Genomic DNA, 14718 nt, shown 5'->3' with positions numbered 1-14718 from the left:
AACCTGCATGAGGGCAAGGAAAAACTCAAAAACCTCAGCATGATTAGAATGAAGAAGCCTTGAGAAGTGGCAGCACATGAGGCAATCCTCCTAATTGTCCCCAAAAAATCATAACCCTGACTCAATCCCAAATGAAATCAATACAAATTTTTCGATATGTAAAAAAAAAACCTGCACGTTTATGATCGTTCGTATAATTTTGCTTATTATCCAGATCAATAGTTTTGAAGACGTTTTTACCACTAGGAGGCGCAAATTACAACACAATGTCCCTCCAGTTCCTTATTACGTGTTATCCTGGAGTCAGTTAGTTGGATCCCTTAACCACTAAGGTTGTAGGCACCATTTTATGTGATGTGTCTTGAGAAAGTACGACCTGGTGGCGCCCATCCAGGCTAATAAATGTTTCAACCAGGTCTCGAACCAGACTTTTTGCAAAAGTGCCAACTACTGCTACACTGCGCTTTTAATCATTTTGTAAACCAAAAAATTAGAATTTAAATAAAAAACGGTACAACACCCAAGTTGGTTTGAACCACCATTTTATTTGGCATAATTTAAAATCATTTCACTGTTAGTTCATTTATACAAATAGGCTTTGTTATATATAAACAGTTAGATCTTACAAATCAAGTTCCCAGTGTAAAAGCGTAGTACCACCCGCATGGTAGCATACAGCTCTCAGCTCTGGGAGGCACAAAACAGAGAGCCCACAGGTGTATGTTCCACTTTTCCATCATTATTTGAGTGAAATCAGGACATCCGGCTAAAGGGGAATACAAAATATATATTCATCTATATAAAAAAGAAAAAAATCTGACCACAGTCTTATTGTGCACTTACATTAAATCAGCCCTTTTGCAGTCATTGCGCTCGGGTTGTTACAAAGCGCAATCGACTGATTAAAGTAAAATCCAAAGTTGAAGAAAATATAAAAGAAAGCAACTGCTTATTGCTAAAAACAAATCTTCAAACTGAAAAGGCACCTTCCACCGATGCAGTTATTGCCACGCCAAAGCAGATTGAAACCACGGTAGAACAAAAAGTGTGGCTTGGGTGCAATGGGATGTTGTTTCTGCAGCCGTTTAGCGGAGCAGAAAGTAAGGCTACGATGACCAAATGTAAATCATCGTGTGGTGGGAGCACTTGAAACTGCGACATGCTGGGAAAACACGCCGCAGCTATAGCCCTTTTTAAAGTAATGTTTTTAAAAAAATACACTATTAACAAACATTGCGACCAGTAAAATCGAACAGGCCAAAAGTGGTACAGATACAAATTGTGCAACGAAAATGAGGGAGTGGGGTATGGGGGGAATTAGCCTTGAAGGGAATTGAAAATTCTATGATGTCACTCAACATCGTGGGACTTTTTTTCCCGTCATAAAGTTAGCAGAGTGGGGTAAAGCGTGATCGGAAAGCGAAACCAAAAAAGCCCCATCTCCGTACAGTATGAGGATGGAATCTAGTTTTCAAATTTCAAAAGCTAATATCAACTTGACAATTAACGGCTTGCGTGAAAACGACGTTGCTTGTTTCACAATATTCTGGTAAAACAGGAATAATGCGAGAAATCACGCGTCAGTCTGCTCACACTTTGTGTGAAGAGGCAGGCACTGACACATTGAGCGATAAACAAATTACAAAAGAAATATTGAACTTTGGCCACTGAGTAGGTAAAAATATCGTGGAGATCATTTAATATATAAAAAAGGGGTTTTGTGATTGAGCATAAGAGATATAATCAATAGCGAATGACAGAAAATGGAGTGCACTACCTTGCTGAAACCAGCAGAGGCGCTGTTGCTATGTAAAGAAGTCTAAATTGCAGTCAACAAAGTGAGGATAGCAAACTAGCTACGTTTGCGCTTGACTCCTTCCAACACTACTGAAATTGCAGTGTTTGAAAGGTTCTGAGGAAACTAATCAATGAAACTGAGTGCGCATTTCATTCTGAGTGTCAACGCTCATTTTGAGGCACATTTCTAAAGTAGACGAGACAGCAGAGGTTCTGTTGCTGTCCAAAGAAGTCTAAATTGCTGTCAACTAAGCGATGATAGCTACGTCTGCGCTTGACTCTTCAAAATTGCCAAGTACGTAGAAGGTTCTCTGGAAAGTAATCAATGTCAACACTCAATTTGAGGCACGTTTCTAAACTAGACGAGACGAAAGAGCTGCACCCTACGTCCTCTTCAATCTGCTGCCCTGACAACAATGGTCGGTTTCGTGAAGTTTGTTTCAAAAACCAGCTGATTGGTTGATGTTGAATGAATGGGGTCTATGTAACAAACCTGATTTTCCCTTTCTGTTTCTGGGCAAAGGAAACCTGAGCACACATGCCAGTTCGGAGGCTAATGATAACGTGAACTGGTCTTAAGACTGTGACTCATACAACCTATGACTCCAATACGCCTGAATTATTAAAAATGTTGCTAAGTCTACATGTCAACAGAGTACTAGCCAGGATCAAAATTGCTTGAGACTCGTTAGATGCAACGTAAGTTTGGAGGATGAGGTAGTCACTAGTTCTCCACCAAAACAGTAGATATCTCCAGTCAAACAGGGCAGCTTGGTTTAGATGGAATTATGGCTTGTGACAACCACTATAAGCATTTGGTTAAAAAGGCAAGCACGGATGATACAATAAATCTAAAACAAGTGTTACGTGAAAAAGGGGTAAATATCAAAATTCTAAATGTAACAAAAATATGCGATGACTTATTCGCCCTTTTCGTTAAAGTTACTTTGGTGATGACGCATTAAGGATGAAACCCTCTGTAAGTGAAGGAACCGAAACATAGGTCTTCAAACTGCTTGAGGTGGCGTAGAAGCAGCCATCGTTTGTGTCCATAGAACTCCAGAATCCAAACCCAGGAAGCGTTATTTACAAAAGCACGCATTTCTTGGTGTTCTTTTTTGTGACTGGGTACAAGACAGCTCTCACGGCCTCAGCAAACACCTCCCGGACACCTTCCTGCAGGAGCGCCGAGCATTCCATGTACTTGACGGCCCCGATCTGCTTGGCGAGGGCGTTACCCTGCTGCAAGGTGGTGGGGGCCAAATTCTGCTCCTTCAGCTTCTTGACAGTTTCGGCATCTCCTCTCAGGTCCCTCTTGGTGCCCACTAGCAGGATGGGAACACTGGAGCAGTGATGAGAAACCTCAGGGTGCCACTTGTGCCTAACATTAGCATGGGAGGAGGGGCTGCCGATGGAGAAACAGATAATGAAGACGTTGGTCTGGGGGTAAGACAGAGTACGTAGGCGGTCGTATTCCTCCTGGCCGGCCGTGTCCCACAAATTGAGGCTAATGGTGCGGCCGTCCACGCTCATTTGAGCGCTATAGTTGTCAAAAACCGTTGGGATGTACTCTTCAGGGAAGGCATTGGTGGTGTAAGAGATGAGAAGACATGTTTTGCCCACTGCCCCATCGCCAACCACCACGCATTTTATGGTCTGCATCCTGCCAAAGACCACTGGGGCTGCAGCACCTAAAAGTCAACACACCAATTTAAGACCAATTTATATATATATATATATATATATATATATATATATATATATATATATATATTACACATACATATACAGGGAGTGCAGAATTATTAGGCAAATGAGTATTTTGACCACATCATCCTCTTTATGCATGTTGTCTTACTCCAAGCTGTATAGGCTCGAAAGCCTACTACCAATTAAGCATATCAGGTGATGTGCATCTCTGTAATGAGAAGGGGTGTGGTCTAATGACATCAACACCCTATATCAGGTGTGCATAATTATTAGGCAACTTCCTTTCCTTTGGCAAAATGGGTCAGAAGAGGGACTTGACAGGCTCTGAAAAGTCAAAAATAGTGAGATATCTTGCAGAGGGATGCAGCACTCTTAAAATTGCCAAGCTTCTGAAGCGTGATCATCGAACAATCAAGCGTTACATTCAAAATAGTCAACAGGGTCGCAAGAAGCGTGTAGAAAAACCAAGGCGCAAAATAACTGCCCGTGAACTGAGAAAAGTCAAGCATACAGCTGCCAAGATGCCACTTGCCACCAGTTTTGCCATATTTCAGAGCTGCAACATCACTGGAGTGCCCAAAAGCACAAGGTGTGCAATACTCAGAGACATGGCCAAGGTAAGAAAGGCTGAAAAACGACCACCACTGAACAAGACACACAAGCTGAAACGTCAAGACTGGGCCAAGAAAAATCTCAAGACGGATTTCTCTAAGGTTTTATTGACTGATGAAATGAGAGTGAATCTTGATGGGCCAGATGGATGGGCCCGTGGCTGGATCGGTAAAGGGCAGAGAGCTCCAGTCCGCCTCAGACGCCAGCAAGGTGGAGGTGGGGTACTGGTATGGGCTGGTATCATCAAAGATGAGCTTGTGGGGCCTTTTCGGGTTGAGGATGGACTCAAGCTCAACTCCCAGTCCTACTGCCAGTTTCTGGAAGACACCTTCTTCAAACAGTGGTACAGGAAGAAGTCCGCATCCTTCAAGAAAAACATGATTTTCATGCAGGACAACGCTCCATCACACGCATCCAAGTACTCCACAGCGTGGCTGGCAAGAAAGGGTCTAAAAGAAGAAAAACTAATGACATGGCCTCCTTGTTCACCTGATCTGAACCCCATAGAGAACCTGTGGTCCCTCATCAAATGTGAGATTTACAAGGAGGGAAAACAGTACACCTCTCTGAACAGTGTCTGGGAGGCTGTGGTTGCTGCTGCACGCAATGTTGATCGTGAACAGATCAAAGCACTGACAGAATCCATGGATGGCAGGCTTTTGAGTGTCCTTGCAAAGAAAGGTGGCTATATTGGTCACTGATTTGTTTTTGTTTTGTTTTTGAATGTCAGAAATGTATATTTGTGAATGTTGAGCTTTTTTATTGGTTTCCCTGATGAAAATAAATAATTGAAATGGGTATACATTTGTTTTTTGTTAAGTTGCCTAATAATTATGCACAGTAATAGTCACCTGCACACACAGATATCCTCCTAAAATAGCTAAAACTAAAAAAGCCCCACTCCAACTTCCAAAATATTCAGCTTTGATATTAATGAGACTTTTGGGTTCATTAAGAACATGGTTGTTGTTCAATGATAAAATTAATCCTCAAAAATACAACTTGCCTAATAATTCTGCACTCCCTGTATATGCAATGTCAATCATTTATATATTTTTCTAATCGCCTAAAAACAAAACAGAACAGACAAAAAAATTAAAAGGCGAGTAAAAGTCATGAAGGCACTCAATAAAAAACACATTGCAATTAGGGCTGCAACAATTAATTATTGTTGTCGACAAAAAACGATAACAGAAATTGTCGACTATGAATTCCATTCAACTAATGTCGCCAAACACGTTTTTCCAACAGAGTGAGGAATCTCTACATTAATATAATCTCTGAGATTCGCTCATGCGCAATACCGTCTTTGTCTCGAGCAGTAACAAACATACAAAAATAGCCGCATCAACATAATTTACGCGGACCAAAACTTCGAAAGTTTGGGAGCGTTTTAGTCTGGATTAAGTGAATAAAAAACGAACCTGCAACACAGACTTTGTGAATAATGGTAAGTGGGCAACAAGCTAACATTTCAAAAGCCCATCAGACAGTTGAACAAAACAGAGTGTGTCTCGCCACGGTAAGATCAAGTAACACCAAAGCCATTATGGTTTTGAAGACATAGATTGTACATGATTATCGTGTTTATTTTGGAACGAAACAAAGACTGTCCTTGACAAATACATGTGAAATGAAATGCATGAAGTCCAAAGAACCAATGTCAGTTGTTAAAACGTTAAAAACAACAAATGGCAGGTATTCACCCCTTTACTGTCCTGTAAATCGCCTAAAATCCCAATCCACGACGTACCCATAGTAAATTAAAACATACATTGAGTAATAAGATGGAACACACAGAAATAGAAGGCTTTCATTCTCCCCTTTGTGTGTTTGAGTAAATATTTTAGCCAGTTGTCCTGGATGTAAAGAGTCCATGTTTGCAGGGAATCAATTCATCAGTTGACTACAAGGGGACATAATTGGTGAGCTAATCGCTTTATATTTTTCATGTCTCTTGTTTCAGACTGATCGTGATATTACTGAGATGAGTACATTTTGAAATGGTCAGCATATCTTGAATCCCAAGAATTTAACCTTTCCAATGATATGAGCCAGTAACTGGTAACATCTGGCGGACATGTTAGGGGTTCAAACCGTTTGATTTCAAACGGTTGGAATCGCCAAGTTGTTTTGTTACAGACTTTGTAGTTGACTACTGGATGTACATCACAAAATGAACATCATATTTGTTTTTTGTTTTTTTTACTGCTGTTCTAGTGTTGATAAAGAGCCTTTTCCTGGTTGACAAGGATAAAAAATGTTCTTGATTTTAATTTATTATTTTTTTGCCTGGACAGTGGTTTATTTATGTATTTATGCCTCTACTGACCGAGCGCTTTGCCCAATAGGTTTTACATTCATTCCTTTTTTTGTGCAAATCTGCAGTATGTTTAATGAGAGAATGCATTTTTCATATTTTCAATTTTCTTGTGTTCATTATCATATTCCACATTATTAAAGCACTTTCTTGCAATATTTGAGAAGATAATTACCTAGTTATTTGACTAATCGTTTCAGTAGTTCGTGACTATTCGACTATCAAGATAGTCGTTAGCTGCAGCCCTCATTGCAATGCAATCATGCATTAATAAAGTAGAACATAGCTTCATACCTCAATAAGATCCCGTATTCTCACACAACACTAAAGGTCATTGCACCACCCAAAAAAAGTATTCATTTATGGAACGATTTAGATAACATTAAAAATGTCCCTAGTTTACATTGATTAAAAAACAATCATATACTCTACCCATTTTAGATACACATAGTAAGGAAGTTTAATATAGCAAGAGTTTCTTTGGGTATTACATGTTATAAGAGTCTTTAGCGATACTTTTATAAAATTGAAAGATCATAGCTTTATTTTTCCAATTTCCCTTTCAGGGTAAGGTTTTATTCACTTGGTTTGATTTTGAATAAGTTTACCTTGCACGGGAAAAAAAAACATTTACATGGCCAATTTTAAGGACTTTCAAAGCAAATTTCATCATTTCTTCGATACCATTATAGGAAGAAATCTAGTGTGAATCGTTTTTTCTGGAACCACAAATATATCTGCGATTTACATATGTGATTTTTTTCATCTTGAGTGCGCTTTTATTAAGACATTATTTTTAGATCTTAAAGAAAACACAAATATATTTGTGTTTAAGACAAATCTCTCCCCATACAGGGATAAGGTGTAAAACAAAAGTAAAAATGTAATATGTAGCTTACATATTCAGTTGCAGGAAGTTATTCCTAATTTACCATGGGAAAACGCCGCCTTAACTTTTTTTGCATGGCCCATAATAAATGTTTGTAGGTGTAAAACACATTGTAAAGCGCTTTGGGAGGTCTTCATTAACTTGAAAAGCGCTATATAAATGCACACCATTAACCATTTTACCACTTTCCTTGCACTAATATGCATTTCATGCCTGGTTTAGGCGTAGCATGCACCTCTTGGGCGTAGGACGTGGGCGGAGGGCTGGTTAAGGGCTACACAAATAATGTGACTTTACTTGAAAATGCCATACAAACTAATGCCAGCTGCAGTTAGTCACGGTGGAGGAAGAAATGCAATGGCAAAGCCAAGTCAGAGCAACGTATTCGGCTCCTTTTTAAGCAGACTTGTTGAGAAATATGGCAACACTTTCAAGCATTTACGAGCACTTATCCCAAAATTCAAGCACTTTACAATCCTTGAAAACCCAACATTAAAATTTCAAGCACCTATACGAGCCTTGTTAAAAGCTTCGGCTGGAGCCTACACCCTTAGGGCATAAGTTTATGTAATGTACACACCTGGGTTTTTTTATGTGAAAGTTGATTATATTTTCCAATTTCTTGATTAATAATTGATGTTGTTTATGTGCCGTGTCTAAATAACAACCCACACACACAAATAAAGAACAAACCCCGACGGGCTACCTAAGGGTAGTTTTGCTAAGCGTCGTATTAAATGTAAAGTAGTGAGAATAGAAAATAAATTTATATTAAACACACATGGCAATGCCAGAGAGCAAAAAAAAACGCGTGGTTATTATCGTTGGTTGATCTCGCCATGTACGAGCTAGGCGTTCCCCACTCGCGTATAGCATCAAGCTAAGGAACTATCTTGATGCTAGTAGGCAAGCTAGTTGCATAGAAAACAACTTGTGAATTCATATGACACTTCCGCGTCAACACGTTCGTAAAACCCCAGGCTACACCCTTTTCGGCAGAGAATAATATTTACCATACTATACTTCTTGTATTTAGTCGCTGAAATTGGCTTCAACGACCACATTTAACAAGTTTGTCACTTACCGCCACTTAGCTAGCGATCTCTTCTGCTTGGTATAGTCAATCACAGCCGCATCCGGGGAACTGCCCAAAACGTAAATGAGGACGTAACAGGATGGTGCATTGTGGGGTATGTTGTTTTTATTTCCTCATAGCTGCTCTGCAAGACACTAGGAGGTACTGTTGTCTATGTTTAAATCTAGAAATGAGTTGAAGACTGAAATTAAAGCGGCACTGAGACGACGCAATTTCTCAACTTGAAAAATATTTTTTAAACATAAAACAGCAGACGATTCCATACCTGTCGACCTCCACGGCTTCATGCCCTTCCAAACTGTCGTATTTTCCCTTACAAAATACAAAAAAATCTTACACCATATTTTTTTCCAAACGTGTTTATTTATGTAGTTTAACATGTTATATTGTACATGTGTTTCGTTATATCATTCTGTACATATTCTTATTTTATAAAAAAAAATCAAGAACAATTGTAATCAGCATAACTGAAATATCCACAAATAACACTTTAAATTTGAATTTGTAAATAAAGATATTTTTGGAGGAAAAAAATAGTTGGCATTTCTATTTTGTAAATCAAACTACAATATCAACCATTGATGTGTAGTGCCTAATTTCGACTCCCCTGCAAATGAACCCCCACCCCCACCTTGCGTGAACGTGCATTCTGCTGCGCTTCCGACAATAGCAATCGTATTCTATATAATAAGCTTATCAAAACAAGGCTATGGTCGGAAGCGCAGCAGAATGCGCGTTCACGCGAGTTCACGCGAGTTCACGCGAGTGGGGAGGATTTTGAAGGGAGTCAAAATTGGGCACTACAGCGGCAGACGCATGCGTACAGTAGCGTCAAACACTCTTCGTTTGCAACGAAAAAAAACAATACCGCGGCAAACTCGTATGACCTGATTGATTTGCCGATTCGTGATAATCGGTGTATACCGGATGGTACCCATAATTGACAAATTAGCGTTTTTCCGTGCATATTTTCTTGTACGTTGTACACGTCTTAAAACCCATAATAAACATACTTTGTATGGCAAAAACGTACAGGTTGCTAGGTATGCGATTCGGAAGAATAATGCCCTTTAGGATAATTGAAATGATACTGGTATCTCTAGCTAACAATCTGCCAATGTCATTCTCATTCCAATTTTAGTTTTTGGCCCCCCTTTTTCAGCCCAAGAGTTTCATACCCAAAACCGGCCTACTTTGCGATAGAGGATGAATAGGAATGAATGGAACAGCAGAGAGCTTCTATGATTCCTTTTATAGGGACGAAATGCAGCTATATGTTGATAAATTAACAAAAAAACACTTTACTTTGATATGATGCATTACACAATAGAGAAAAATGGTGAGAAAATTGAGAAAATGCTGGGCGAACTGATGGAAACAAAAAAGGAGCTGGAGAATTTAAGGAAAGAAATGACAGAAATGAAGAAATACTTAATGGGACTTAGGAACAACGTGGTGAAAATGGCAAATAAACTTGAGAAAATATAAGAGGTAATTGAGCCATATCGACAGAGTAGCAAAGAAAATCAACAACTACACAAAGAAATGGAAGAGAAAATTAAAATACTACAACATAAGGCAGATGATTTTGAATGATTTACTCATATTAATGATTTAATCCATACAGGAATAAAAGTTCAGCCGGGTGGAAGAAAAAACAACCCAATCAACTCAGAAACTTCCACATAACAGTAAGTGATCATCTTGTTGATCTCTGCTAGCAAATTCCACCGTTAAGGAAAAGCGGGAAAAGAAAACATTTTTATACCACATCTGTTTTGCTAATGGTTTCCAACCCATTGGACAAGTGTGCTATTTTGAAGCAAGGATGTAAAGTGAAGGGGCAAAAAGTCAACATCAACGAAAATCTCACCAAATTAAATGCTGAAATCTCCCAGACAGCACATGAAATGAAAAAAACTGACTAATAGACAACATTTTGACGACAAATCGTAAAGTTTTCGCTAAAAACAAAAGGAAGTCCCCCAAATCAGATTAAAACATGGCTGATCAAGAGGATTGAAGACCTGGACAGACTTGTAAACAACTGAACACATGTCATGTGGGGAATATCTTTTTTCCAGCTTTTTTTTTTTTTTTACCTTTTCTTTTTTACCATTATTGTTTGTTCAATCTTTATGTTTTTTACTTTTTTAAAAGATAGACTTTTGGATTATTTCCCTTTCTTCAGAAAAGATTACACAGCATGACCTGATAAAGAGGACAAGAAAAAGTTTAAAGGGAAAAAATATATACATGTACATACAAACCTAAGACTTTTTAAAAGTGATTTTGTGATGACAAAATGTAACTGATGTACAGTGGAACCTCGGTTCTCGACCATAATCTGTTCCAGAACCCTGTTCGAAAACCGATGTGTTCGATCACCAAAATCATTTTTCCCATTAAAAATAATGTAAATAATTTTAATCCGTTCCAACACCCTGAATGTTTACCTTGAATGTTTAACGTAAACACGAAGCTAACCCAGGCTAATCGTACGTTCGCGTTATCGTTTACAAGTCATTTAGCACCACAAGTGGCTAGCGCTTCATTGGAAAGGGGGCTCTGTTCCAACACCCTGAATTTTGGGCTCTGTTACAACACCCTGAATGTTTACCTGAATGTTCAACGTTATCATAAAGCTAACCCAGGTTAATCGTACGTCCGCGTTATCGTAATCTTCTGTACGAAAGATTACGCTTACATGAACGTGTAAAAATAAAAACAAGGATAAAGAAAAGAATTATGAATAGGATTTCTTACCTTTGTGGTGGTTAGCAGAAGGCGCAGATGGACAGTGGGGTATTCCCTAGCAAGATCAGACACTCGCACACCTGCTTGTTTGGCTGCGGCTGCATCAGCTTCGCTACAGTTTAACTGTACGGGTCAGGTGTATCGACATTTCGTTCTGTGTGCATTGTTACATAGAATGACAATACAAGGAAATTATTATTATTATTATTATATTTTGCTATTATTTCTTTTTTAAATGCAATAGTCGTACGCACTACTTTTCTTTTTTCACCTGTAGCAACTTTGCTGCTTGCACTGACTTTCTTCGGAGGCATAATTAGGGGCTAAAACACTTCGTACACCTATATTAAAAGCGAAAGCAAAACACGTTAACGCGATAACAGTTGGTCACGAAAAGAGCGATCTACACCCGTACGCCGCTCAGCATCGCACCCTAGAGTACGCACTCACGCATTACCGGCGTTCGAACTCATTCGATTTTTTTGGGACCGAACAGCGAAGCAAGAAATAAATTTTTTGGTCGGACTCCGATTTGTTCGAACTGAGAGGCGTTCGAAAACCGAGGTTCCACTGTATAATTAACAAATGAGTGAGATGATGAAAATGTATAAATAACAAAAAAGTGAAAAGAATACTCTAAACGCGTAATATCCAAGTCATGACGAATCTCACTTGTGCCTAACTGTTTGCTTCAAACACAAAGAAAAGAGGTACAGCAGTATGTAAACAAGACAAGGTCATTACAGCTTGTTGTTTTTGGAGTGGGTTGGAATGGGACACCGGGTGTGGGTGCAGGGCCTTTGGCAGATTTTGTGTTGAGCGTGAACTGGTCTCCCGAAAAGATACAATACCGATATCGAGCTTGATCTGCAAATATATTATGTTCATCAGAGCAACGTTGGAGTGAGTAACGCCGAGATGCCATTTTGGTCCCGCACTGAACAGACAACACTGAAGACTACCCTTGATCAGGCTGATGTCATCTGAGCGGCAAAAAGCTTTGGAAGGGGGCTGGACGGGCGATCACCCGGTCTGGTCGGGCTGTTGTGGTTCACCAATCCCATCCCACTTTAAACTTGAACATTTTTCACAAGACAATGTGTTTGTCACAGGTTTTACACCTGATATTGTTGACAAGAGTGAGGAGGAGAAGGATGTGAAAAGAATATTTTTTTAGAAACTGTAAAATACTATTTATATCGTGCTTCAATAATATGGTCATTTTTCTAATGGATTAACAAATGATTTTGTTAGGAGGACCCAGATGCGTAACGTTTACTCACAAGTTTATTGGGATACACAGGAAAAACAAACACCAGCAATCCAGTGCTCGCTGGACGAGGGAAGCAAGCCGCTCACGGGATTGGAGCACGTTCGGAATGCGGAACTGGATCTCCCGGAGCGAGAGATAGTAACGTGGTCAAACGGAAAAATGTGTCGATAGCCGGAGCGGGGAATCAGAGCGTGGTCGGTGTTATAGAACGGGTTGTTAGCCGGGACGGTAGATCAGAAAGTGGTCGGTGGTTAAAAATGGGTCGGAGCCGGAGATAAACGGGGAATCAGGAACAGACGAGTGGGATCAGGGTGAAAAAACAGGATCGAAGGGAGCCAGGGTCAAGGTGCTTGCCTTGCGTAAGCAGAGGTTTGCTGACGGACTGACAAAGGGCCAGTGAGAGCACTGAGTTTAAATAGAAGGGGGAACCAATCAGGTCACCAGCAGTATCTGGCGCCAAACGAGCGGGCACAGGTGAGTGCACTGAGTATTCATGACAGATTTGTATGATGATGTTGAATACGATAATTTGTTCAAATAATTGATTGAAGAAGTGTCCAAAGTTATTTAGGGGACGGGTTTCTTCTAAGCCTTTGGATTCAACCGGTAATCCCTTTTTTCTTTTCAGGTGATTTCTTTATTATGTGATGTAATGTTTGTTGCAACATGAATGAAAACAAAAATAAACGATATACAACAACAACTTCTTAAAGCTGTACGGAATTTGTAACGTTGTTACTCTCCGCTGCCATCGCCTGGCTAGCGTCATCATTGTAGCCTCAGTAAAGTCAGTCTGGATGCGTGTACAAGTACGAGCATTTCTTAGAATGAACTCCTCTTTGTTCATCTTTCTTGGGCTTTGGGCCTTTTTTTACTTTAGAACATAATTTATTGTCATTTTAAAAGGTGAAATGTGTAACAAAAGTGCCATCCTGATGGTGTAATAACATACAAGATAAAGTGCCACAGTTGAGATACGTTTAGGGTAATAGAATAAAAATAAGTAATATTACATAAAAAAACAAAGAAAAATAAAAAAATAAAGAACCGAATAATCTCTTGTCTATATTGCATATACCCGTCTTGCATTTTACAGCTTTGAAATTAAATGAAATGATCTGCATTTATATAGTGCTTTTCAAGTCAGACTTCCCAAAGCGCTTTACAATGTGCTCCACATTTCCCTTGCAGCCATGTAAGGCGCTAACCTGCTTATTGAGGGTATTAGGGGTTCAGTGTCTTACCCAAGGACACTTGGACATGTAACACGGACGAGCCGGGATTCGAACACAGGCGCTCTACCTCCTGAGCTACTGCCGCCCCAATTGAAAGCGATCATTGTCTCGGGGTAGAAGCTGTTTCTCTATTATCATTAGATCTACTAGATCGAGACTTAATGGTTCTAAATCATCTACCTGAGGGCAGTTCAAAGAAGTAATGTCCCAGGCAGAGGGGGTCCCTAGGCATTTTCATGCAACACTGACAAATACAAAAAAAAAGAAACCTGCGGGGGATGACTCTCCATCAGCCCCAAGCCACCCCATTCCTTGAACACAATATGTTCTGCCTCCTGAACAGCTCTGCTAAAAGTATGATAAAAGCAAATAGGCTCAGTGGAAAATAAACCATAAGGGCAGTTTGAAGTCAGTTGGATCTTGTTAACACATACTGAATTGATAAAATATTTAACTTTCAACTTGTTAAGGATATCTCAAACGACGCACAAAAACTTTAAAATGCCCATTCCCAAAGATAGAAGTGTACTCAATTTATTAGAGCTTAACGACAAGGAAGCATAAAGGTTCTGTTCAAATCCGTGGGAAACCAACAAAAGCTCAAAGAGGGATTACTCCGTCTTGCGCCACTGGAGACCTTCTGATGATGTCACCTTTACACGCTGAGGTTAAGAGGCTAGTGCTGTGCGACAAACCGGACACTGAAGAACAAAAAGTGGCACCACTTTATTGCCCGTCCCAAAAGGCTCTGGCGTCACTGCAGCCTGTGAAGAGAGAGCTCCCACTGCGACCCCAACACCCGCAGTCAGCCTCTGCCCCCAACCCTTGAGCCCCCTCTCTTTGGCAGGAATTGCCCCGGAACGTCTAAGGCATCGCCATGACGACAGCCGCCTACAGAATTAGGGCAGCGGAATTGCGTCGAGATGTGACACAAAAGCTCGATTCAGGATGCGAAAATGGTCAATGGAGGGTGAACTTGGGGTTGTCCAATGATGGGTATGTAAGCAATATTTAAACAGAGGACCATTT

The 14718-nt window shown here is 39.9% G+C and overlaps 1 protein-coding gene across 1 annotated transcript; it reads right to left on the bottom strand.

The window, feature by feature from the left end:
- Positions 1-525: 525 nt before the first annotated feature.
- On the bottom strand, positions 526-8487 carry rhogd (ras homolog gene family, member Gd). The gene is made up of 2 exons (XM_088343347.1): positions 8413-8487; positions 526-3488 (listed from the first exon to the last, which is right to left on the bottom strand). The coding sequence occupies exon 2, from the start codon at positions 3457-3459 to the stop codon at positions 2884-2886; it is 576 nt and encodes a 191-aa protein (XP_088199473.1). The 5' UTR covers positions 3460-3488; positions 8413-8487; the 3' UTR covers positions 526-2883.
- Between the last annotated feature and the right edge of the window lie 6231 nt (positions 8488-14718).

This window comes from Urocampus carinirostris, chromosome 9, assembly GCF_059441175.1.
Source record: "Urocampus carinirostris isolate Australia breed hairy pipefish chromosome 9, RoL_Ucar_1.0, whole genome shotgun sequence".
In the NCBI taxonomy this organism is placed as follows: Eukaryota; Metazoa; Chordata; class Actinopteri; order Syngnathiformes; family Syngnathidae; genus Urocampus; species Urocampus carinirostris.
This window is presented reverse-complemented; position numbering and strand designations above follow the sequence as displayed.

Bases quoted from the DNA above. Each gene is read 5' to 3' on its own strand.
- rhogd (XM_088343347.1), bottom strand. From the start codon at position 3,459: ATGCAGACCATAAAATGCGTGGTGGTTGGCGATGGGGCAGTGGGCAAA.